The following is a 27,546-nucleotide window of genomic DNA, read 5'->3' as shown; positions in this document are numbered from 1 at the left end:
CTCCTGGACAGGAGAATTCAAGATATCGCACTAAATTAGCGGACTTCTACATGATACTTATAGGTATATGTTAATCTGGTCCAACAACAGCAATTGGACTTCAGCACACTGTGCAAACCATCCCATTCACCTGCGGTATTTAGAAGTGTATTATTCCAAGTACACAAGTGATATTTTAGGTCATTTTACTGTATTTTATTATTGTATGACTTGATTTTATGTTTATACACGTGTCGATATATTGGATTTAATTAAAAATTTTATGCACTCTATGATACAAATGTAGTGTGCTCGCCCATTATTCTAGTTTTACCCATTTAGTATAAAGTATCAGACATTTGCCTAAAGCTATGCTGATGTTCACTAAGCCACACAGGAAAAAGCTTACTGCGACTGATGGAATCTAATGATTGTGGAATATATATGATTACTTGACAATGTTTCCCCTTCTACAAACTTTTGCAGAATGAATTACAGTATGTCCTCTGAACTTGTAATGGCCTTTGCCAAAAATAAAATCAGTGTAAAAAAAAAAAATCAAAAAGAAAATGAAATGACTATGAGGAGGAATATTCCCCATTGAGTGGAGGATGTATGAGTCAACTTGGCAGCTTCCAAAGACATGAGAGGAGGCATCTGTTTTGGTTGTTATGGGTTCCTCCCTCATCACTGTAAGCCCTGATCATATAGGAGCATAAATAAGTCACAAATCAGAGGTGCAGATAAAGGCTACAGTGTGCAAAACTATGAGATTCACGACCTAGAGATATCCAGATGCAAAACAAGCCGTTGGTACTTTTTTATTCAAATATTTCCTGGGGGTTAAGCCAACATATTCCACAGTGCTGTACACATATTCTTATCGTTCACCGGTCCCCAATTGGGTTCACAATCTACATCCAATCTCGAACACAACACCAATTTCATAGGGCAACAATTATAATAAAGTGTTTGATTTTCATTAGCTGATCTTCAGTCATTTTATTTATTATCACAGTGACCATTGTGGGTTTCTCTTTCTTTAACAGAAGGTGGTACCAACAATTTTGTCCACGTGCGTATATGTTTTGTATACAGCTGTATGATGTCCACATAGTGTGTATAACAGGACAAATGTCTGATGTATAGGACTGATGGAGGCCAAAAGAGTGTTCTTTTGGCGTATGTCTGACCAGTATATTCCAGCATACCACAAGGAAAGGTGTATTACAATAGACATGATGTGAACAAAGCCTATGAGGCAGACTTTAGGTTTAAAGGCTAAGGACACCTTTGAGGAATTTTTTTTATTATTGCACTTTACTCATTTTGGGTTGGTCTTCATAAAAAATTTCAGTAGTTTTGCAGACTGTACATCCTGAGTTCCGTCAGCTGACAGCTCATGTGAAGCCTTATTTCTGATCTCCTGACTTCATAAACATTTATGTAAGCCATATACTTATCAGTCCAATAAGAGTTTTAACCACATATGTGACGAATATCACACCTCGTGCCCGCTTGACGTCACCTACGTCGAGCTCACGAGATGCGGTATAGTCACTGGTTACAAAAAACGTGATGTTACACCCTCCAGATGAGCAGGTAAGGTCAGGTTGGTACAGTTTACACACACACCTCCTGTCCACCCGGGCACAGAGAGGCAACAAGATGAGAGAGCCTTTTCCCTGTCGCAGTGAAAACAGCACTGTCTCAGCCCGGGAAATCTGCCACCAGCTTCTCGTTTGATATAAGCCCGGTCCACTAAAGGGATTATATAGGGTGAGAAAGCAACCCGCTGTAGCTTATAAAAAGGCGAAACACGGACGTGGGGATTCGTGATCGAGATACAAGGCAGCACAAGATTAAATTATATATTTAATCGCCGTAAGGGTACACTAGATACAACACAATATACACAGAGAATATATACAGTGAGGTTACAGAAACAGATTATATGGGTACAACAGGGTTAAGCAGTGTAAAAGTCAGTTACCGGGTAGATGAAAGTTCCTTTGGGTCATAAGGGTGAAATAGCCCTTGGCTTCAATCACGGGGGGGCGGTGATGTCAGCGGTTTCCAGGTCTCTCCAAGCACATTTGCACGATGTGACCCCCTTTCAGAGAAAGACACGCCCGCTTGCTGGCACAAGCCTTTTAACCTGTAGCTGGCCCCTCCTCCCCCCCCCCCCCCCCCGGCCTCAGGGAGGGGTCCACTCCCCCTCCTCTGGGCTGGCAGCAAATGACCCACAAAACCCTTTAGGGTTCATAGCTCCAGACCAGAGGGTCACAGAGAGATGGTTCTGGGACCAACGGGCCTGCCTGGGTTCCGGCTACAAGTAGAGTCCAAACGTGGTACTGTTATGTGGTTTCTATGGGGAGATATGGATATCTTCTTTTCCTGGCATGCCCCCATCAAATAAAGCCCATGGGCAGGTACATCGTGGCCACCGGGACACAAATATGTATCCGGTTTGCGCCTGCGATGGCCGGGCGATTCATAATCCCTTATGAAATGTAGGTCCCAACATCTCTGGATGGTATCCTTGATCCTGGGAGGGCTGATGCCTCCTGCTGGGGGGTTTTCCTGCAGGATTTAGCTTGCCTCCAAACTGGGAGGTGTGACATTGTTCACCTGGGGCCTCCTTGAAACCTGGACCCCTGGGGCTTTCTTCCTTGCCAGCTGACACTCAGATGGCTGGGGGTGGGAACTTATTTTGCATGTACACTGATAAACATGCCAAGAGGTGAATCAAATGACAATCAGGGCTGGGGCTTTGAAGCAGGGCCCTCCTGTGGAGTTTACTACCTCTGCTATCTGTCAGCAAATGGGGGCGTGAGGACATGGCTGACAGTAAATATTAATCCATATTCCTCACAACATGTATCACAAAACCTGCTGAAATTGTTTAATAAAGACCAACTGAAAAAATTATTTTAGCCCAAAATGAGTAAAATTGCAAACATAAAAAATTGCCCCAAAGGTGTCCATATCCTTTAATGTCTAACACTGTACATCTCTATATATTCCTTGGTAAAACCAAGGTGCTACAATGTCAGTGCAGTTTACTGAACCACTTACAGTACCATTTTTGTTTTTCTAATACAATTTAACTGGAATTGCACAGAAGATGAGGCCAAGACTGATGAGAATTGATTAATTAGTGATGAAACAATCTGTCGGTATGTAAAATGTAGGACTTAGCCATGCAGATGGAGCACAGGGCAGTGGAGTTTTTGGATTGATAATTACGGGGGAGAAGGCGCTCTGCCAAATGCTGCACTAATATGTACTCCATCTGTCTACTGCTAGCAGCCTAAATCATAACAAGTAATGGAGGCTGTCATTAATATGCAGTCTTTTTCTGTCTTCTTGCCTAGCCAATTTTAGGATTATATTTAGGGCAAGATATATTTCTGTTGTTTTCTGCTGATTACCGGAATCCCAAATGTTACATTTTCATTTTCTTACTGATGTTTCCCTGCAATTAATTTCCTAACAGCCCTTCCCCAGCACTTTTTAGAGATCTGTGTTCACTTAAAGATTAGAAATCCAGCCAAGAAAAACTTAAAGGGGTTTTCCAGGAGTACAATATTTGATGACCTATTCTTAGAATAGCTCATCGCAATATTTGATTGGTGGGGATCCAACTCGCAGCACCCCTACCATTCAGCTGTTCAGAAAGGCAGTGGAACTCACAAGAATAGGCCTGCAATACCAAGCACAGCCACTATACAATGAACGGTGCTGTGCCTGGTATGCCATGAAGAGGCTGCAGTGCTCACCGGAGGTCAGCTGACAATTCTAACAGCTGATCAGTGGTGGTGTCGGCTGTCTTAAAGGGGTTGGCCACTTTCTGGTTATTGTTGACCAATGTGTATATAAGATAATTATATGACACTTACTAATATAGCTTATGTTGAAATTCTGCACCATTTTCTATATTTCATAAGGTACACAACGTCTATTGTGCTGTCCACACAGACATCTTGTCCATAAAATGGCTGCTGATGGAGGGTCATGTGACCAGGCAAATCACCTCCATGTGATGTCTCCTCCATCCAAACACACTGCACCTGCACTAAACAGAACAAGCGCAAATGGTGGGGCAGTGTATCTGAACGAAGGAGACATCACATGGAGGTGATTTGCCTGGTCACATGACCCTCCATCAGCAGCCTTTTTATGGACAAGATGTCTGTGTGGACAGCACAATAGACGTTGTGTACCTTATGAAATATAGAAAATGGTGCAGAATTTCCACATAGGCTATATTAGTAAGTGTCATATAATTATCTTATATACACATTGGTCAACAATAACCAGAAAATGGCCAACCCCTTTAAGGATAAATCATCAGTATTATATTCCCGGAAGATTTCTTGAAAAGGTGAGTTAATTTACATTGCCAGCCATTTGACCTCAGACAGGCAACCAGAAGATTGAGATCTACTAGTACAGTAGACCTCTAATAGGTCCTAAGTAGATGAGTTATCAGACACTTCCATAACAGAAAGTTAGTTTGTCAACAGATTACTTTAGAAAGACTAGAATTCAATTCACCGGCGAAAGCTCTGTGCAGAGATTGATTTAGCAAAGAATGTGGGGATATTTCAGAAATATTTAGGAAGATAGATAGATAATAGATAGATAGATAGATAGACACTGTATAGATAGACAGACAGATAGTGTAACGGTCACGTCCACACACACACAGGAGGGAGGATAGTGACCACTGCGCTCCACCCTCACCCCTGGCCCTGCCTACTTGCCTCACGAGTCCTGATGACAGGGGACAACTGGACGGCAGTCCCTAACTTAGAATATGTGAAGGGAGGACAGACGAGACAAAAAACGGATCGTGAACGGACCCGGTCAAAACCAAGAGGGCAACGCAGTACAGAGGGATAAGCAAAGAATGGTCAGGAGAAACCAGGGTCAAATGCCAGAAGAGTAGAGAAGTACAACAGGAGTCCGCAAAGAATAGTCAGGTGGAAGCCAAGGTCAAAATACCAGGAGGGATGCGCAGTACAGGAGGAGCAGGCAAAGGATCGTCAGGGAACAGGATCAGGTAAGCATACAGAAATCAAACAAATCACCAGGAACCTAAATTAACAGGCAACCTGTGGCCAGCAGGCTGCCTGTTAAATACTAGCTAACTGGGGTCATGTGACGTGGCCAGCATCACATGACCCGCACCAGGAAGTACAGCTGAGCACCAAGTGCCCAGCTCGGTGCTCAGACCTCGCCTGGTTGCAGGGGGAACTGGGGACGCCGGCCGCGCGGAGGAGACATGCGCGGCCGGTCCGTCCCGCCCCCTATCACCAAGATGTGCGCGTCCTCGCTCCTTCACAGAAACGGGACACCGGCGGCGCTGAGGAGAGCGAGCGCCCCGGCGTCTCGTGACAGATAGATAACAGGTAATACAAAAAAAATTGAGCAGCACAGATTAGTATAGGAAGATTAGGTGCATATCCTCTCCAGACCCTCGTCCCAAGGCCCTTTTCAGTACAATATCAAAAAAGTAGACAGAGACAAGATAAGATTAGACAGATACATTATTATAGCAAGAATAATAAGATCTATCAGCAGCTAACCTGCTTGTTGAGGGTTTGCAATTTATAAAAGAATACTATATAGAAAATGTTACTTAATCTTCCTATCATTTTCCTATCATGTTGTTGTGCTTACATCCTAAAAGAAAAAAATTCAGTTTACATTTTCAGTATGAAGCAGCCCGCGACAAATCCGTCTATGCTAATAATGACGCAACAACTATATAGGTGTTAGAATAATCAGATATGTATTGTAACATATTAAATAAACTGTGCCGTTGACATCAAGGTCTAAATAGCTAGTACTTAATTTTCTTTGAATAAATAGTTTGCAGAAGTTGTCAGATAATGCCATAGATTCAGATAGCTAAGGGGTTTTCAGCATTTTGTCACTTATCGTAGAATTAAGAAACATAAAGTGCTATGACTACTTTGACATTGTGTATAAAATGGATAAACAGGGTAACTCATTAGTAGCAACCAAAGCCAGATGAATAGTATGTACAGTATGAGACCAGTCTGTATCTGGGGAAACAATAAATGCCATGCTGGATTTTCAGTGACTGATCCCATGTTCATCTGGGAAATAAGCAGTGCCTTATGTGTCTGTTCACTGCTTATCTTAAAGGGGTCATCCAAGATCAATAATACCCTCCCATATGCCTGGGTCCCTCACAGAGGTTGTACTTACCTCGTTCCCCCGCACCCGCATCGCTTCTGATGCCGGTACGGCCGCCACTGCATCTCCCCGTCGTGTGGATGAAAAGATCCGGTGATGGGGGGTCTGCGGTGTGCAGCCAATAGCAGGCCGCAATGGGAACAAGCCTCCCTAGCATCACCTGCAATGCTAGTGAGGCTTGTTACCGTCGAGGCCTGCTATTGGCTGGCCCTTCCTAGACACCGGATGTTTTCATCCGCGTGACGGGGCGATGCAGCGGTGGCCGTACCAGCATCAGAAGCAACTCGGGTGCCAGGGAGCAAGGTAAGTACAATCTGTGTATGGGGGGGGGGGGGCATTACAGATCTTGGATAATCCCTTTAACATAATTTCACAAATGGATTTTTCCAAGTCAGTAGAATATGCAGTTGGGGTATGGGAGCTCCATAGAAGGAATACGGCGCGTTCACATGTAGCAGCTTTTGTAGAAGGATCTTCTGCAACTAAAAATCAATTCCATTCATCTGAATGAGGTTTGCAGCAAACAATCTCTTACCGCCAAAACATCTGCAGTGAAATGCATGAAATTGATTTGCAGTCACATATCTGGGATATGCCACCAATGTCAGATAGGTGCAGGTCCAATTCCCTCCATAGGAGTGCCGGCTCAACAATTTCTGGAACGTCGATAGAGGTGAATTGAGAGGCGCGCTTGCGCTGTGCGCTTTCCATTCACTTCTATGGGAATTCTGGAAATAGCTGTGCACCTATCTGACATTGGAGGAATATCCTAGCAATATGCCACAAATGTGTGAGATGGTCCAACCCCTTTAAGGGATTAACAGACAATATATTTTCTTTTTTTTTCCAGCCTACAAGGAAAAAATGAAGGAGCTATCTATGCTGTCTCTAATCTGCTCATGTTTCCATTCTGAGCCCCGAAACATCAATGCATACACATTTGATGGTGAGTAACTGGCCTGTGCATGTTCTCTGTATATATGTCTCCATATTTACCCAACAGATCCATAAGCATATTGCTTCAGTTCATATGACAGTTAAGTATAGAACAATTACCCTCACTTGCTTAGTCTTTCCCTCAAGCTGTTGCAAAACTACACCCCTAGCATGCCTGACGATCAGGGTATGATGACGTTTTCCAACAGCTGTATAGCCGCAGGTTGGGAAACCTTGATATACGTAGAGTATTAAATCGTGTAACAACCCCTTGTAGAAACCAGTGTTTCTCAGTTCCACACAGCTTTCACGTAGATCATAAAAAAAATGAATATCTGCTATTTACATGCTGTTAGAAACTGAACAGCTGAAGAGTTATGTCATTTACTAACATGGTATGGCGCCACCTGGTGTTCACGGTCTATAACAATGTTCATGGCCACCCAATGAGCTGAGTGCTGGTAGAATAATGCACTCGTTTCCTTTTACTGCTTCATTCTTGCATATTGAGATAAAACATACAGCATTTCGGCTTGTCCAAAGCCTTTCTCAGCTGCTATGCTTTAGATGGGCTAAAACTTGTCTGAATATGCAACAATAAAGCAGTAAAAAGAAGCAAGAGAGCGTGGACCAGGATCTACTGAAAATGCACATGGCGTGTCCATACAGTACAGACTATACGGACCCATAGCGAAAGATTTCTCATTGACGCATGAATCTATGAGTTGGTGACAACTGAACAATTAGCAGTTTCTCTTGATACTTTTATTGATAGAGCTGCAAAAAATATCAAAATACATAATAGGCACATAACACAATAAAATTGGTAGACGCCAAGTACTGCACGTTTTAGGCACTCTTTGCCATGGGATTCTGTCAAATTTTTCTTAATAAATCTCACCATACATACACACGGAAATTCCGCTCTTGGTGTCTTTGAATACACACTTCCAGGACAAGTACACATTCATATCTCCACTGGAGCATAGAGATCTGCACATATCACCTGCTGGTGAAAACTTATGTTACATCCCAAATGTATTAGAGCTGCAGCTTAGGAAACAATGGGGGCAAAGAAATATTCATAGAGAACGATGAAAACAGTGGGAAACTCCAGTTTTTGGGGTAGTGGACTTTCCCTTCAAATTACTACGCTTCTTAGTATGGTAGATATCGGGCTAGGATCAATAGTTTCCATATGATTGATAAGGTTACAGTATGACAAGGGTGACTACTGAATACCCAACCCCACGCTGAATAGCTGTAAAAAATTCAGGGGGCAATTAAGATTCCTGGCACGATGTCAGAATATAACGAATTCTGCTAATCCTCGTCGGCACAGATTTGCTCAGGAAGAAATACAGTAATTGCATTCAAGTAGATGCTCACGTGGAAGTTGTTATAGGGATGGAGAACATAGGTGCCTTGTATTATAGGGTCCCTGGGTTTGGCACATTTGTATATTGTATTAATGACTGCTATGAGGACACTACTATGTGACTGGTCATTGATATTTAGAGAAAAAAGACAATGCAACAGCACTCTGCAAACCAAATAAAATACAATAATGCCTGTCACAAAAAATATTCAAGTGCTAATGCTACGCCTATTTTATAAAGTGAGATGCTTGGCAAATGCCTTTTGTACAAAACCATTTGGGCCCGTCTGCCAAATGTCAAGGCGATCTCTGTAAGACGGGAACCTAACACTAAATACTACCTGTTATGTGCCATAATGGCCGCCATAAAGTTCAGAAAGTGTTGGTTCCACATGCATGCTGGGTCCACTCTGAAAAGGTATGGAGTGGGCTCGCCATGCATGTTGGTACCTGCATCCCCTGGAAGTAATGGAGGCCATTATGGCACCAAAATGGTAAAAGGCAGAGTGGACCCAGCATGCATGTGGAACCAACACTTCCTGAACTTTATGGCAGCCATTATGGCACATAACAGGTAGTATTTAGTGTTAGGTTCCCGTTTTACAGAGATCGCCTTGACGTTTGGCAGACGGGCCCAAATGGTTTTGTACAAAATGCATTTGCCAAGCATCTCACTTTATAAAATAGGCGTAGCATTAGCACTATAATATTTTTTGTGACTATGGCATTATTGTTCTTTATTTGGTTTGCAGAGTCATGTTGCATTGTGTTTTGTCTCTATGTTTCTAGCCATGGCAGTGTGCACCTGTGCATTGGGATGTGCTGACTAACCCCCTTTTTTTTTTGGTCATTGATGTTGTTATGTGACCAACGTAATATTGCATGTAATTAATTCTGTGTATCAGCCATAATAGCATGGGCAATCCTTTGCTGATACTGCTATTTGACTGACATACTGTATTTTTATGGACACGACAGTGGTGAAGAGCAGCAAGGAAGCTGCACTACTGCTCGAACAATTCATGGGCATCATTTGTGTCACCAGCTCTACGCACAGACTGTCTTCAGGATACAACTACAGCAACTAAGTGCCAAACGTGCATTTTCTCCAAACTGATATATAATGTGTAAAAGTACAATTTTTATTTTACAGCATACAAGAAACTTCCAATGCTAGTTTAGTGCTCTTATTAAGAGAAACAAAATAAGAGTCTTGCAGATATGATACCTTTTAATGGCTAACAAAAACGGAAGCAATGATGTTAGATAGGAAGCTTTTGAGACAACTTCAGTCTCTTCATCAGGCGCACACTTCCAAGCAACTCTGTACAATCTACAAGAGGAGGCAGTGGTACTCTGCTCTGCTACATCGATTTTATTTAAAATGTAATGGTCATTTCAGTTTAACATTGTGTAGGGACAGTGATTTTAAGAAAATTTGTAATATAATTCATTAGGGATGTCTCTTTTTACTAGAAAGCAGTGTAAAAAGACTCTACAGCAATATCTAGACACAGGAGCCTTAGAAAAAAAAAAATATTACAATTGAAAAGGTGTTCTGTTTTGTGTGATATAATAGAGTAAATTAATATTTAATTGTGGGACAATTCCTTTAATATGCCGAGTTAAAACAATCTGCAGGTAGTTGGTTTGACTGAAGTCCTATGTAAAATCAACACAATATATATTTACTGTAAAAGCACATTATACTAATGCAGCTGATTACAGATCCCAATTTTCTTTGCAGAAACTATTATAACCAGTACTGTCATGATAGTACACGTGGTCATCTACTCATCACACTTGCCAGTATAGCAAACAATATCAATTAGGCCTCATACACACAACTGTGGTTTTGGTCCGCATTCATTTCAATGGGGCCACAAAAGATGCGGACATCGTACGCTGTCTGCATCCGCATGTCCGTTCCACAGGCCCTCAAAAAAAGATAAATACAACATGTCCGATTCTTGTCCGTTTTGCAGACAAGAATAGGCAGTTCTAACAGAGGGCAGTATGTTGCGATCTGCAAAATGCGGAACGCACACGGCCGGCATCCGTGTTGTGGATCTGCTATTTGCAAACCGCAAAATCAGCTGCGTCTGTGTGCATGAGGCCTTATACATATAAGCCTTCATTTAAATATTGCATAATATGGAAGTTGTATGATGTAGATCTAAGGGTCCATTCACACGTCCGTTTTTTCTTTCCTGATCTGTTCCGTTTTTTCAGGAACAGATCTGGACCAGATCTGGACCCATTCATTTTCAATGGGTCCTGGAAAAAATCTGACATTGAGCTGTCCGATTTTTTCCAGGACCCATTGAAAATGAATGGGTCCAGATCTGGTCCAGATCTGTTCCTGAAAAAACGGAACAGATCAGGAAAGAAAAAACGGACGTGTGAATAGACCCTTATTGTGAGACATTTTTGTACTTTTGCCTTTTTTTACTAGCTTAGGCTCTACAATCACGGCAGTTTAAGTAAATTTTGATGGAAAGAACAGAGTTGCATGCAGTGCTCTTCTTCCAATCAAAGTGACAGAAACCACTGCAGAACCCCACAGACCCCGCTATAAGTCAAGGGGCGCGGGGGCGTCTGTTGTGCAGCAGAGGCGGCAGAGGGTTGTGGCTTCTATTATGAAAGCTACAAAACAAGTTTGAATTTAGCCAAGTTATTATTTTTGCAAAACCTTTGCCATTTTTTCTCAAAATGATCAGCCTTTTGAGGTTAACGTAATGCAACATTTTTTTTTGCTGATTAGATATGGAAGTTAAACAGATTAATAAGCGTGCATCTGGCCAGGCTTTTGAGCTGATACTAAAGCCACCATCTCCAGTCTCTGAGGCTCCACGAACCTTGGCTTCTCCAAAGAAGAAGGAACTTTCCCTAGAAGAGATACAGGCAAAACTGGAAGCTGCAGAGGAGAGAAGAAAGGTAGTATATATGTCTTTATATTATATAGGGTTAAAATGACAGTTCCTTATTCAATTATTACATATTAACAACCAATATGTGAATACAGTGCTCCCCCAAATTAGAATATCACTTGGTTCCAGGACAACCGTTGAACAGTAAGTTGAAAATATTTTGGAAAAACTTGAGTCCATAACTCTATGGAAACCTAGAATCTGGTTCCAAAGCCCCAAATGTCATCCCAATATAAGAGAAAATGAAGATGAAAGAAAAATAAGAAGATAATAAGTAGGGATAAAGAAAGTTCTTACTTCGTGTCTAAAGGATTGTTTTCTGGATATCATTTTTTAAATCATTCCATGTATTCCACTTCCTGTCCTGGCTCTTTAACTTCCTCTTTCTTTGGACTTTTAGCACAGAAAAAAGCCTCACTTAAGTTTTTCAGTCAGGCCATCACTGTGACCAGACAGTCCCCCTGTAGTGACTCAATTAGTCGATCAAACTTTGCACCATTCATTGCAATGGGCTTCTGTTGACATCTTAATCTAGGTCTATCAAGAGAACAATAGAGCTGTCATGCTGCTAACCCAATCCTACACCTACTATTATTACGAGGATTCCCTTGCAGATAACATTTTACCCACAGTTAACAGAAAATGGGTTAACTGTCTATATAAGGCCTTGTTCACACGTCAATTATTTGACCGGTTATTTCCATCAGTTATTGTGAGCCCAAACCAGGTTACATAGTCACATAGTCACATAGTTAATAGGGTTAAAAAAATACATAAATCCATCAAGTTCAACCAAGGTGCGGGTCAAAAACACAGAACAGCTGCAGATGTTTCCCTTATACCTTATCTCTATGTAACCCCCACTCTTGGTTTTGGCTCACAAAAACTGATGGAAATAACTGATCAAATAACTGACGTGTGAACAAGGCCTAAGAGGTCTTATCGTTTGTGTATCCTTGCTACAGAAGGATAATATTTTGCCATTTCAATGGCAGACTACTGCTGAAATGAAATCGAAAAACAGCCAAAAATTGTTGGCAACAAAAAATACCCCTTTCTCATGGAAGTGTCCCTTTAAAAAAGATATGCTAACTGGTACTAATGGAGAAACATATGTGTTGAATTAAGACCTATTGAGAACTGCACTGATTACTAGAAACAGATAACTTATCTTCACCACAAGTTTACTTACAATATCTAAGAACGCATGGCACTATAATAAAGCAATAGCTCAAGAAGACCTTGATCAGAGGTTTGACTAGATTTCATATGGCTCCATAGCAAAGCCAGAAATTGGCCCCAACCTTGTTCAAAGTGAACTGAAGGATATTAATCTCATATATCAGAGTTTCTGTACAAGGAATAATACACATTAGATTAATGGCCAAACCAATTTCAACAGGACGTCAGGGTAAAGGTCTTGTGGATTTCAACATGACAGATCCTTCTCTTCACATGTGAGATAAGCAGGCTCAGACTGGTCCACGGGGGAAGAGGTGACTCCCCCTGTGGTCCCCTGAGCAAGGAGGACCCCTAGTCCCCCACCGCCTGCAGAGTAGACTGACTGCACTACATATAGATAGCCAGCATATAACATCTCAACTAGCCTATTTCCATATAAAAACTGGATAGATTATTTAACAAACTGCCCGGTTTATTATTATAGATACATCAGGTGGCTGAGTTACTTCTAAGCAGAGGCAGGCCGGCCAGCATCTTTTCATCAGGGGTCCTGCCTTCGTCGCAGGGACCTTCATAAGCAATCGTCGTGTATTGTCCTGCTGCTGTGTGCCACTGTGTGAGCAGATAATATCTGCATGTATGAACACCAAGCCTACTTTCCCTTCTAGAGTAACATCAACCCATATACATAATAGACTACAAAAACCAATAAGAGTATATGTAGTTAAATAATAAATCACCGTAAATGTGATTATACCATTATATTTTATTAAACACATATTAACATGATTGGCATACACAAACTGGTTAAAAAATTAAAAACAACACAGCATAAAGTGCAAGTGCAAAATAATAGGACGGTATTAGAAACACAGCATAGCAATGTAGCTGTGGAAATATGCTAAATATGCAGAAAATATGCCACCGGCCACGAGACGCTCCCACGGCACCCGGAAGACACAGAGCGCACAGTAACTTGCGCGGTCCGCATCATTGTGAGGCCGGGGGAGCGTCTGTAACTCACTCAGGGCAATATCGGATTATATTATAACATGAAGTAAAGAACACAGAGTTAATGCTGTGAGATGCCCTAAGAGCCAGGACTCCTTTGACGCATGCGCAGCCCCGAGACACTCCCCCGGCCTCGCGATGATGCGGACTGCGCAAGTTACTGTGCACTCCGTGTCTTCCGGGTGCTGCGGGAGCGTCTCGTGGTCGGTGGCATGCTGAGATGATGGTGCGCCATACGGTAAGCCAGCAGCCCATTTATTAGTTGATCGGAAACAGGTAACTGGGGTCTCCTTTGATTGGTCAAAATGGGATTTGAGACGATCATATTACTGAGCTATGTTTGGTATTGGTGCATTTGTATTAAACTGATTACACCTACTTAGCAATACTCCACCCATAGCACTATAAATATTTGCTCTGCTATCCCACCGGCCACTACCCCTTCAGAAAGCTGACGGCGAAACGCGCATTGGCGTGGTGGTGGTTTGACCTGATACGGGATTGTATACTTTGGTTGGTATTATTAATTGCTTCTTTTCTATATACATCTTTATTATATTATATTTTCTTCTGCATATTTAGCATATTTCCACAGCTCCATTGCTATGCTGTGTTTCTAATACCATCCTATTATTTTGCACTTGCACTTTATGTCTATCCTGTTGTCCAGGCCCCCACAATTGTGTTGTTTTTAATTTTTAAACCAGTTTGCGTATGTCAATCATGTTGTTAATATAATGGTATAATTACGTTTACGGTGTGACTACTAAGTGATTTAATATTTAACTACATATACTCTTATTGGTATTTGAAATATTTGCATGTAGCGTTGCAGTGGGCCCACAAAACAAACAACTGGTGGGTCCAAGGCACCCCAGTCCGACACTGGAGACAAGTCACCACCAGAAGTGTCTGGTCCATCATACTCCAATCTCTCCATTCAGAAAACATGCGCATTCTGCATGCATAAACATGGACGGTTGGGAGAAATTGCTGTAGGCCAAACACTGTAAAGTGTATGGCGGCCAGCTTTAGAAGAGATAGTATAAAGACACCACCATGTTTTTCCCCCACAGAACCTTAGTGGGCCCTCAGCTTCCAGGCCCTGCAGCAGCAGTTATAATTGCTACAACTCCTCTGAGGTTTCCTTGAGTTAGTTTTAGGAATATTTATGACCAATCTAATACATCAATCCTGCAGGAATTCCCATTTATGTCAGAATCCAAATCACATGATATAAACCAGTGTTGGACTGGAGTGCTTAGGGCCCACCAGTAAAATGTATTTTGGGGGCCCACCGTACGGATACATTCAAATATTCCCTGCTCACACAACAGCAAGATGCTACCAGATGATTGAATATGGGGGTCCCTGCAGCAACTTTGAGAAGGTAGGTCCTGGGGAGAAGAGGACACTGGTGGCTTTCCCCTATACCTAGAAGCCAGCTCAGCTCTGATTGTGTCTATAATAATAAACTGTGGAGTTTCTTTAATAATCTATCTAAGTTTTTATATGACCATAGGCTGGTGGAGGTGCTGTACACTGAGTATATGTATGTAGTGCAGTCAGTCTACTGCGTTATGTGCCACTTTTGCAGGGGGTGGGAGACTAGGGGTCCACCTAGCTCAGGGGCCCACCGGGGGATTCACCTGTACCCCTGTGGGCCAGTCCGAGCCTGATATAACCATGGTATAAATGATAATGCACTGTATAATAAAAGCCTGTGAGGGATTAAAGGACCATATAAATTCACACACTACATGATTTATAAAAGTTGTTTGCATGTCTATTGCCTGTAGGTTGTTGTTATTATTTAAAGGGGTTGTCCAGATTTTTTAGGCCATCATTAGTTGATCGTTTGACACCCCTTACCCAACCACCACCCCTGCGGCCATCAGCCAATAAACTGGTCTGGGAGTATTCTTGGAAGAAAGCATCTACGTTTTTGTAATCCAGTAGGCTGAACTGCAATACCACAAACAACGTGTAGACAGATAATATAAGGATATATATGTACAGAAAATCATAAACAATTGTCCCATGGATTCTGGATAATAGAGTTTTACTATTGTGTTCAATCGCACTGGGATTCCACTAGGGGAATTTTTTTAGTCAGTTTGTCTTGAGTCTGCCTTGCCATAATTTATCCCAAATTTATCAAAGATCACATACTGTTTGATAAATTGGGCACATCTAAAAACATTTTGCCTAGAGATGTTATTCCAGGTTTTTTTTCTTTAAAGAGGACCTTTCAAGGGTCTGGAGAAGACGGCCCTGTTTCTCAGGGGGTGTCTCCTTTTCCCTAGCTGTGAGCTGCCCAATCGCAGCGGAGAGCATCACAGCCAGGGAGAAGAAGACGACCATTGAGAAACACGACCGTCTTCTCCACCCTGTACCAATGGTATGAATTTACATACCAGGCGGGAAACCAGTTACGGGGGGGACAGCAGGGGAACGGAGCGGCACATAGAGAAACTAGTAAGCTCTGTAACATGACTTCACTATGCCCTAAACAACCCGCTAGTTATATGATAAGCTCCAGACCCTTAAAAGGTACTCTCTCTTTAAAACACCTCTCCACTGGAGTAAGATTTTGCCCTTTTTTTGTTTTTGTTTTTTTGCACCTTTTCAAAAAGTTGCCATTTTTAAATCCGTCCTAGACCTAAATAATATATTATAGTTCACTATGCCCACTTTTCAAAAGTGGTTAGAGCAGCGTAAAATCACAAAAAGTCTAAAAAAAAATGTACAAAAAAGGTGTTTTGCTATTTTTCTGCTGCAAATTGTATCTTTTACCAAGTGTAAATTATATTTCGGTAGAAATGGATAATACTGAGAAAACAGTTTCCGATGATTGCAGGCACAGCGTAGTACCCAGTGCCACGTTCTGTTTTGTTCTAGTCTCAGGAAGCCCAAATCCTGAAGCAATTGGCAGAGAAACGAGAGCATGAACGGGATGTTCTCCAAAAGGCTCTGGAGGAAAACAATAACTTCAGCCGAATGGCAGAGGAAAAACTGATTCTTAAAATGGAACAGATTAAAGAAAACCGTGAAGCCCACTTAGCTTCCCTTTTGGAACGTCTTCAGGAGAAGGTGAGGCTGCAAAGTTTGTAGTAAAATGAAAGGAAGGCGAGAAATGAGTTCTAATCATTTTTACTACGGGTTGGACATCAAATGTTAAGTAGATAAGGTGTATAAAAATAAATCATTTTCATATGTTCCTTTGTACATTTTATCAAGAAGCTCTATGTATATTAAAGGGGTTCTGCAATTTGTTTAAACTGATGACCTATCCTCTTGATAGATCATCAGCATCTGATTGACGGGGGTCCGACACCCGGGACCCCTGCCGATCAGCTCTTTGAGAAGGCAGTGGCGCTGGCAGTATTTCCGCGGCTTTCTCGCTGTTTACCACAGGCCCAGTAACGTCACGACTAGTATCAATGGCCTGGGCGGGGCTAAGCTCCATTCAAGTGAGCAGAGCTTAGCGGCGCCCAGGCCATTGATACTAGTCGTGACGTCACTGGGCCTGCGGTAAACAGCGAGAAGGCCGCAGCGCTACTGCCAGCGCCGCTGAATTCTCAAACAGCTGATCGGCCCCCCGCCGATCAGATGCTGATGATCTATCCAGAGGATAGGTCATCAGTTTAAACAAACTGCAGAACCCCTTTAAAGAGGGCCCATCATCGCTCCTGATATGTCTGTCTTAGGGCCCATTCACACGTCCGCAATTTCGTACCGCATTTTGCGGAACAGAATTGCGGACCCATTCATTTCTATCCAGAATTGCGGATCCGCGCTTCCTGGTCCGCAATTCCGATCCCGAAAAAAATAGAACATGTCCTATTCTTGTCCGCAATTGCGGACAAGAATAGGCATTTTCTATTAAGTGCCAGCGATGTGCGGTCCGCAAAATGCGGAACGCACATCGCCGATGTCCGTGTTTTGCGGATCCACGCATCCGTGGATCCGCAAAACACACACGGACGTGTGAATGGACCCTTAGTAGATCGTTGTTTTCCCTGTGAAATATTAATCCTGGAAAATCTTATCTCATAGCTCTGCATGCACTGTTCCTCTGTAATTCCTCCTAAATACAGTATAACCAGGTATTACCATTCCCCTTGTCAAAAGAACGTGTACCTATACAGTCCGACTGATTAGGCGATGTCAGACGATGTATGGACCCTGTGATCACTTTATTCTTAAATTTGAACAAAGGAATGGAACAATGCAGAATTCTAAAACCGATGCTCCAGAGTTTTTTTTTTTAATGAAGAATATGTCATGAGAGCTTTAAAAAGATTATTCATTGTTAAAAGGCTATACAGAGTGTTCATAGAAAAATTTAAATCGCCCACCTTATGGTGCTTGTTAGCTACAGTATTAGGAACAGCTACAGTTGTATGTATCGCACTGTGCCTGTATAGACAATATAAACCCGCCATACTGGTCGGCAGAATGACAGAGCTGATGCACTCCAGTGCCCCGCCACTGTTTACACGGGCACAGCGCCGTACATATGCTTGTACCTGTGCCTGGTACTGCAGCTCAGGCCCAGTCTGCTGTATGAGGCTGGGCTGCTATGCCCATTTACAGAGTCAGCTTTTGATTTATCTAATGTTAGGCTTCATGCACACAGCCATGTCCGTTTTTAGTCTGCAAACAACAGATCTGAAAAATGTGTATACATTCCGTGTGTATTCCGTATTTTTCTTACTCCCATCAATAGTAAAGGCTATTTTCATCTGCAATTCAATTAATTATAGGACATGATCTACAATTTGTGGAACAGCCGTACAGCCCAGCAAACAAATACGGATGTGTGCATGACCCCATGGAAATGAAGGGGTCAGTGTGCTATGAAGCCTTAGTCGTTCTACACATGACCGTATCCGTTTTGTGGTCCGCAAACGGCGGATTTGCAAAATACGGGAGCGGTCCGTGTGCATCCCGCAATTTTCGCAGGACCCACTGTAAAAAAGTCTATCCTTATCTGCAAAACGGACAAGAATTGGACAGGTTCTATCATTTGCGGCCCGGCCGTACAAATGAGGATGACATTCTTGTGCTGTGCAGAACCACAAAAATTAATAGGTCCGTGTGCAATCCGCAAAAAATGCAAATCGACACGGACCAAAAGTACGGTCATGCTCATGAGGCTTTAGGCTCACATATTATCCATACTTAGGCCTCATGCACACGGCCGTTGTATTGGTCCGCATCCGAGCCGCAGTTTTGGCGGCTCGGATGCGGACCCATTCACTTCAATGGGGCCGCAAAAGATGCGGACAGCACTCCGTGTGCTGTCTGCATTCGTTGCTCTGTTCCGCGGCCTCAGCAAAAAAAATATAACCTGTCCTATTCTTGTCAGCGCTTTTCAGACAAGAATAGGCAGTTATATTAAAGGCTGTCCATGCCATTCCGCAAAATTTCGGAATGCACACGGACTCCATCTGTGTTTTGCGGATCCGCAATTTGCGGACCGCTAAACACACAACGGTCGTGTGCATGTAGCCTTATGGTGAAGAAGTACTACTTCCGAGTAACTTATCTTGACTACCTACTTACTGTTTGTTTGTTTTTTCAGGAGAGGCATGCCGCTGAGGTCCGTAGGAACAAGGAACTCCAGGAAGAACTGTCAGGCTGAAAATATACCAACATTAGTCACTTATTTGCCTATATTTACGGATCATGCGATAACAATATGGAATATGTATGACATCACAAAATCAAAACAAAGAAAAAAAACGACAAGAACTCATGATGAACAAAAAATCTAAGAAAAAAACAAAAAAATGTGGTCTCTTTGCAGAATGATTTGCTTCATGTTTAAAAAAAAAAAAAGTAAAAAAAATGTGGTCTTATTTTGTAAATACTTACATTTTTGTTAAAAAATTACAAGTATTGCATTATGCAAGTTATTTCATAACCTTACATGTCCTGTAACAGGCTTTAGGTGTCGTCTGTTTCTTCTCAAAATGAATTTGCTGAATCTTTCCAAAATACCTATGTCAAATTTCATTCCATGCTGCCTTTTCTTTTGTGCATAACCTTCCAGTAATGACTAGGCCGGAGGTGGCGAGGCCTGCCTTCACTGAGCCACGTTGGATATTTTGTAAGCTTTCCACTTTGTTAATTCAGTCTTTCTAAACCCAAGTACAATGATGTTATTACATGTCAGGGTCCAGAGAGGTTCTTATTGTCCGAAAAAAAAATCCAAAACGCTCCTTCCTTGTGTGTCATGGTAAGACGTTTACAGTGATTTCCGGTGTAGGCTAAACTGCTATTACATTAGTTTGATAGTTTGTAACACCTGGGGAATAGATGTCACTGTTTTTGGTGAATTACACTACATATGAGAGGCACATAGAATCTGTTAACAAACACTTGTAGTCGCAGAGTAAGACAACTAAGCAACAGATTTGCACAAGGACCTTTACCTAAGCCATCATGGTCCTAGTTCTCCCAGCATTCGCTCCCTGTACTCTCTCCCTGCTGTTTGAGGACTAATTTATACAAGGTAATTCTGTATGGAGCCTGTAAGATTATTATTATTGAACTTTACCATTGGTTCAGTAAAAAGGAGAGGTTCCTTTATTAGCAAAAAATACAATTCCTGAATATGTTATTAGCAAATCTACAGGGATCATTAGACAGGGTGCACGTGCCAAGTGTGGAATTGCCTAACAGCCACCAAGTGTCAAACATAGTTGCGATTTTGAAACTGTTCTGCCCCATGGAAGTTGCTGCCTGCATATTCTACTCTTCATTAGTGCTATTTCCTGTATGTTATTGTGAGCAAGCTGTGGTTAATAAAGAACTGGGGTTCTGAGAACTTAAGAATGGCTGGTCTCTTTATACTTGAAGAAAACCTCTCACCCATTTGTTTTAGTATCTATTTGTATTCCTCATAAAACAATATAAAAAATAACAACTAGAGAGGGAGTTCTGTGTGTTGTGTGGTTCCTCTGTTATAGCTCCGTCAAATGTATGGATTAATTGAGCTCTGGGTGTTACCGTTCTCCTTGTTAGAGCTTGTTCACACGACTGTGGTTTGGTTCTGCATCCGAGCCGCATTTTTTGCGGCTCGGGTGCAGACCCATTCACTTCAATGGGGCCGCAAAAGATGCGGACAGCACTCTGTGTGCTGTCCGCATCCGTTGCTCCGTTCCGTAGGCTCCGCAAAAATTATGAGTCATGTCCTATTCTTGTCCGTTTTGCGGACAAGAATAAGCATTTCTATAAAGGGCCGCCCATTCAATTCTGAAAATTGTGGAAAGCTCACAGGCCGCATCCGTGTTTTGCGGATCTGCAATTTGCAGACCGCAAAATACGGCACGTTCATGTGAACAAGCCCTTATGTGGACAAGTCTATACACGCTGACAAAAGGATTGTTTATTTATATAACAGAGGAATGACACAAAGTGACACAAATGGTCACAATTAGTGATGAGCGAAGAATTGGTAAATAGGATTTGGCTGCTTCGCCGAACAAAAAAAAAGAATTTGCTTTGTGGTGAATTACTTTGTCACGAAGTGCATTTCTTTGTAAGTAGTGGGTACAATGACAGGGAGCGGCGATTGAGCCGCTCCCGTCATTGTACCTCTCAGATGCCACGTTCATAGCTGATCGTGGCATCTGACAGCAATAATACAGTGTAAAATAAAAAAAGATTAATAAAATAAGACTTACCCTCATCTATTTGATAGCGAAGAGCTGGCCGCCGCCATCTTGATTGTAGATCCAGCGTGAAATCTCATCACGTCGGCCGGCATGTTAATGTCATTCGTCACCGCGCACGGGATTTCGCACGGGATCTTCAATCAAGATGGCCGGCCGGCTCTTTGCGCTCAAACAGAGGTAAATATGATTTTTTTTATTTTTTACCGCCATTCAGGAAAAATCGATTCGTTACCACGAAGCACGAGGAAATTCGGCTCCATGGCGAATCAAATTTTCCCTGAAATTCAGATCGAATTCCTCTTTCTGGAATTCTATTCGCTCAACACTGGTCACAATAGTTGTAGATCCAGCGCGAAATCTCATCACGTCGGCCAGCGTGGTAACATCACACATCACCGCACACGGGATATCACGTGGGATCTTCAATCAAGATGGCGGCGGCCGGCTGTTCGCGCTCAAACAGATGAGGGAAGTATGTTGTTTTTTTTTAAAATGTAGGAAGGCACAAGGGACCATTGTTGATGGTAGATTTGTGTCACTGAGGTTCCTGGCCTCGGTGAAGTAAGAGCCAGTATTTCAGGTGTCAGCGGCAATAGGTGGTTGACACTTTGGTTATTTAGTATAGCTGTGAATAGCTGATCCGGGATGGTTCTTACTGGGAGTAGTTATAGTGCTGGGTGGGTGACTACTCCCCACATTCCAGGCCGGGTCTTGACTGGCCTACAAAACAGCCAGCAGTGTCAGGTGGTGGTGATTACCTCTCTTTGACAGTGGAGCACTGTGTTGGAACAGAGTCTGAGCTGGAGTTGTAGTGCCTGAAATACTGAGGACAAAGCGAGGTCCACATACACCCTGTGGGGTTACGGTACTGTGCAATACCATACCTGTGTTGTGCTATAGATACGGACTGAGGCCGGCTGCAGCAAGGAGGTCACTGCCGTTTATTGTTTTGTCAAGAATAAAAGACAACTGTTGATTTGCTATCATCGCTAAAAGGCGATGTTCGCTCAACACTAGTCACAATGCTATATGTATCCTTTTGAACCAATATATTAATAAGAAGAATTACACACATTCAGATAATGGTACTTTCACACTTGCGTTGTTGGATTCCAGCAGGCAATCTGTATGCAAACGGATATCATTTGTAGACGGATGTGGATCCGTCTCACAAATGCATTGCAATACCGGATCCGTCTCTCCGGTTGTCATCCGGAAAAACGCATCCAGTATTTATCTTTTCACATTTTTAAAGGTCTGCGCATGTGCAGACCACAAAACCGGATCCGTTTTTCCGGAACACTTGGGATCTGGCATTAATGCATTTCAATGGAAAATAATGCCGGCATTCCGGCAAGTGTTCGGGAATTTTGCATGCTGCAGTATTTTCTCCGTCCAAAAACCGTACAGTAACTGAACTGAAGACTTCCTGATGCATACTGAACACATTGCTCTCCATTCAGAATGCATTAGGATAAAACTGATCAGTTTTTTTCCAGTATTGAGCCCCTAGGATAGAACTCAATACCGGAAAAGAAATCCACTAGTGTGAAAGTACCCTAAGGCTACATGCAAACAACCGTATGTACGGATGACATCCGCATTCCATCCGGGGTTTTTTTTTTGTGGATTCATTGTAACAATGCCTAAAACGGACAAGAATAGGACATGTTCTATTTTTTTTGTGGGGCTACGGAACGGACATACTGATACGGACAGCACACGGTGTGCTGTCCGCATTTTTTGCTGGCCCATTGAAATTAATGGGTCCACATCCTATCCGCAAAAAAAAAACGGAACGGACACGTTCATGTGCATGTAACCTTAGGCTGAGTTCACATCAGCGTTTCAGTTCTCCGTTTAAAAAAAAAAAAAACTGTAGACAGGACTTTTTTTTTTACATCCAAAAAAGTGGATTCGCAATGGATTGGACAATAACTGACACAAACTGATGCTTACGTCTGTTAATTGAGGTCTATGGGGAGAAAAGGGATACGTTAATTATTATTTTATTATTTTTTTATTTTACTTCCGGACGGACTAGAGGAACGGAGAACTTAAACGCTGATGTGAACTCAGCCTAAGTTCTATATATGCCTACAGTCTACTTTGAAAATCCATAGAATTGTCTACTTTAAGAAGACCTCTCCAAATTTCAAATGACAGATTTTAGAAATGTTCTACATCTGTACATACAATATGATGGTTAAACAGCATCGCCTCAATGAATGGTTTGTGCCTACTCAGGACATACATCTCCTAGGTCAGTGTTGGCGAACCTATGGCACGGGTGCCAGAGGCAGCACTCGGAGCCCTCTCTGTGGGCACCCGCACCCTGGAAAAAGTCTATGGCACACTAATATGACTTAGATTTTTCCTGCCCTTCATCAGCATAGGGCTCGCTATGAACAGCACAGGCAGAGCACGTAGTGTAGCAGGCTATTATAGCTAAATGATAGAGTACATGGATATACTATGTTTGACTGTAGAATTCAGGTTAAATTACCGTGTTGGCACTTTGCGATAAATAAGTGGGCTTTGGGTTGAAGTTTGGGCACTCAGTCTTCAAAAGGTTCACCATCACTGTCCTAGGTCCTCTCTCATTCAACCAGGCATCTACCCAACATGTCACAAAGTACATTTTACAAGCTATGTGTGGATTTTGTGTCTTATGAGTCAGTCGTTCTATTTGCAATGTTTTCATCATTGTAGTGAGACCCCAGGGAACATTGTACCTTCTCTGCAAGACTAGCTGAAGTTTGCACTAAGGGCTGTATTACACCAACAGATTATCTGACAGATTTTCTGACCAATCATTGGTCAGGTGGCCATTTACACACCCAGATCTTTAGTTATACACACCAACTATTGGTCTGATTAGACAGATATTGGTCAGATAATCTGTTGGTGTTATACAGCCCTTAGATCTCCAGAACAACAGCATGAAGGGCATCAAATATCACCTTACAAGTTCATAAGGCCTTGGTCGGAGAGAGTCAGTTCCACATTCTTATGGATTGAGCTCTTTATTAGTTGCTCTTTGTAAAGACACTGGTTGTTCACAAGAGTCAGGGCCGTCTTTAACGCGGGGCAAAAGGGGCAGCTGCTCCTGGGGGACCCAATGCAGCTTCCTCTTGAGCCCCGCTGGCCACTGCTGACGTGGGGGGGGGGGCGGCGGCAGGGCACAGGGAGATGAGCGCTTCCACTGTGGAAGCGCTCATCTCCATAGTCATCTAAATCGCCGTCCTCAGGACAGCGATACTGATGGAAGTGCTGCGGCAGGACAGGGGAGGGAGAGGTGTCTCCCTTCCCCGTTCCTCTGATAGGCTGCAGGCCTAGTGCCTACAGCCTATCAGAGGCCGATGCAGGCGGCACGATTATGTCATCGCGCCCCCTGAACTGTACAGCGCGGGACACAGGCCGGAAGAGGCCTGCATCGCATCGCTGCCAGCCTGATGGAGGTAAGTATAAGTGTTTATTTTTTTTATATGGTGCTACTACTGGCACATGATTGGGGGGCAATGGGCATCTATGGTTGCACCTGTTACTGGCACATGATTGGGGGGCATCTATGGGGGCACTTGCTATTGGCACATGATTGGGGGGCATCTATGGGGGCACCTGTTACTGGCACATGATTGGGGGCATCTATGGGGGCACTTGTTACTGGCACATAATTGGGGGGCATCGATGGGGGTACTTGTTACTGGCACATGATTTGGGGCATCTATGGGTCACTTGTTAATGGCACATGATTGGGGGGTATCTATGGGGGCACTTGTTACTGGCACATGATTGGTGGCATCTATGGGGGCACTTGTTACTGGCACATGATTGGGAGGCATCTATGGGGTTCTTGTTACTGGCACATCATTGGGGGGCATCTATGGGGGCACTTGTTACTGGCACATTATTGGGGGCAACTATGGAGGCACATCTTACTGGCACATTATTGGGGGGCACTGTGGGGGCATCTATGGGGGCACTTCTTATTGGCAGATTATTGGGGGCACTATGGGGGCATCTACTGAGGCCACGAAGAAGGGATATTTTATATGGGGGAAGGGGGAGAGGAACACTATGGGGGCTTCTACTGAGGCCACAAAGAAGGGGTATTTTATATGGTGGGCTCTGTATAGGGGTATTTTATACTGGGGCACATTATGGTGTGCACTATGGGGAGGTGGAGAGAGGAGTACTATGGGCTTATCTATGGGGGGGCACTAAGAAGGGGTATTTTATACTTGCAAATCATTGGGGACACTGAGGGAATCTACTGGGGCACTATATATGGGGCATTTTATACTGGTACATTATGGGGGGCACTAAGAAGAAGGGGGAGAGGAGCACTATGGGGCATTTACTGGGGGCACTATATAGGGGTATTTTATACTGGCACATTATTGGGGCACGATGGGGACATTAGCTCAACTGGGGGCATTAAAAGGGGGTATTTTTTGCACAGGCACATTATAAGGAAAATTATTACTACTGGGGGGCATTATGATGGGCTTTATTACTACTGGGAGTCTATGGGGAACATGATTACTAGTATGGGCACTATGGGAGCATTATTACTTCTGGGGCACAGTGGGGACATGTTGGGGGCACTGTAGGAGCACTATTACCACAATGTGTGCTCTAGCAGAGAATTATTCCTATTGGTGGGACTTTTGGGAGCACTATTACTATGGGGGCACCTTGGCACAGTATCAGCTTACCACAATTATTTTTGGGGGACATTATGTTTACACTATTAGTGTCAGGGGCACTATTTGCTGGGCGCAGTTATTTTAGGGCACTGTGTGCCAATAATTATTGAAGGGCACTATCTGCATGGTACTACTATTATCAGGGGGTTTATCTGTTTCTGCAGTATAGTATTGGGGAGCACAGCGGCACAGTATTGGGGGTGGTAGGATGATTTGTCCAGAAGATGGGAGGATGATGGAAAAGTAGTAAACTAAGATTTTGTTTGTGAAACTGCAGAGACGAGAAATGGCTGAAAAATGGTGGTCTGGTCTGAAAGTCTGAAAGGAGAAGATGAGGAAAGAGAACATCTACATCAAAGAGACGTCACTGGATGTAAGAGGTATGGGGCGCTGTATTACCCTGTATGTAGGGGTGGATGGAGGGGTTAGTAGTACAGAACTGTCTGCACATTGTAAAAGAAAAAAATAATAATCTGCAAAATACTTTATATTTGTGTCAGAAGTTGTGCTTTTTTAATTTTTAGAATAATGATACAGCCATTGTATTTGATACTTTTGTGCTGATTCTATAGTCACTATAGTCACCAAAACCACAACAGCTAAACGTAGTAGTTCTGGTGTCTATAGAATGTCTCTGCAAGCTTTTTAATGTAAACACTGCCTTTTCAGAAAAAAGGCAGTATGTACATTACTGCCAAGGAACACCTCTAGTGCCACTCATCATTATTAACGTTTACTACTCTACGAGGTGTGTGGATTATTTTTTTTGTGTGTGTGTTGTGGTGGAGGGCGTGATTGTATGCTAGGCTGTGGGAAGGCGGGATCCAGGGGGCCCAAGAAAATTCTTGCCCAGGGTCCAATCAATATTAAAGATGGCCCTGACAAGAGTGCAGAACTGAACTTCACCTATAGCATTCACCTTTTTGGGTACTAATTAGGGGAGTAGAGATCGAGGGTGTGGCTGCAACCGGGTCTGGCTGGGGGAGGTGGCCCGCTGCGCTCAGATGTAACGGGGCCCGGCCTTGTCACTGTGCTTCATACTGGGCCGTGTCAGAGCGCTCAGCTCACCTGCATCATATGCGCTCCAGACCTCCAGCATCAGGCCCCGACGCTGCCCTATTAGAATTAGTCACAAATTAAGCAGGTTTGCGGAGCCTAACCAATGTTAGTCAGGCTCCGCTCACGCATTTAATTCATGACTAATTCTAGTAGGGCAGCGCCGGGGCCTTATGCTGGAGCGCATATGATGCAGCTGAGCTGAGCGCTCTGATGGGGCCCGGCATGAAGTACAGTGACAATACCGGGCCCCATTACATGTGAGTGAGAACTCGGGGCAGTGGGGGACATTAGTGGGGGACAGTATTGGGGGCAGTGGGGGACATTATGGGGGCATTACTGGGGATCAGGGACTAGGGGTGTAACGATCGCGGCCACAGAGGGTGCGACTGGGCACGGCGTGGGGAGGGGCCACCATCAAAAGTTTGCCCTGGAGTCCATAG

The 27,546-nt window shown here is 43.2% G+C and overlaps 1 protein-coding gene across 1 annotated transcript in view; it reads left to right on the top strand.

The window, feature by feature from the left end:
- Nucleotides 1–19,392, top strand: part of STMN2 (stathmin 2) — a 46,200-nt gene extending 26,808 nt beyond the window's left edge. Inside the window, exons 2-5 of the mRNA XM_040432401.1 lie at nucleotides 7,061–7,156; nucleotides 11,289–11,461; nucleotides 16,549–16,740; nucleotides 19,238–19,392. Of these exons, the coding sequence (XP_040288335.1) occupies nucleotides 7,061–7,156; nucleotides 11,289–11,461; nucleotides 16,549–16,740; nucleotides 19,238–19,297 (521 nt within the window). The 3' untranslated portion in view covers nucleotides 19,298–19,392. The remainder of the gene's footprint in view (nucleotides 1–7,060; nucleotides 7,157–11,288; nucleotides 11,462–16,548; nucleotides 16,741–19,237) is intronic.
- The last annotated feature ends 8,154 nt before the right edge of the window (nucleotides 19,393–27,546 follow it).

This window comes from Bufo bufo, chromosome 5 (genome assembly GCF_905171765.1).
Source record: "Bufo bufo chromosome 5, aBufBuf1.1, whole genome shotgun sequence".
Lineage (NCBI taxonomy): Eukaryota > Metazoa > Chordata > Amphibia > Anura > Bufonidae > Bufo > Bufo bufo.
Note: the sequence above shows the minus strand (reverse complement) of the source record. Positions and strands in the feature narration are given on the sequence as shown.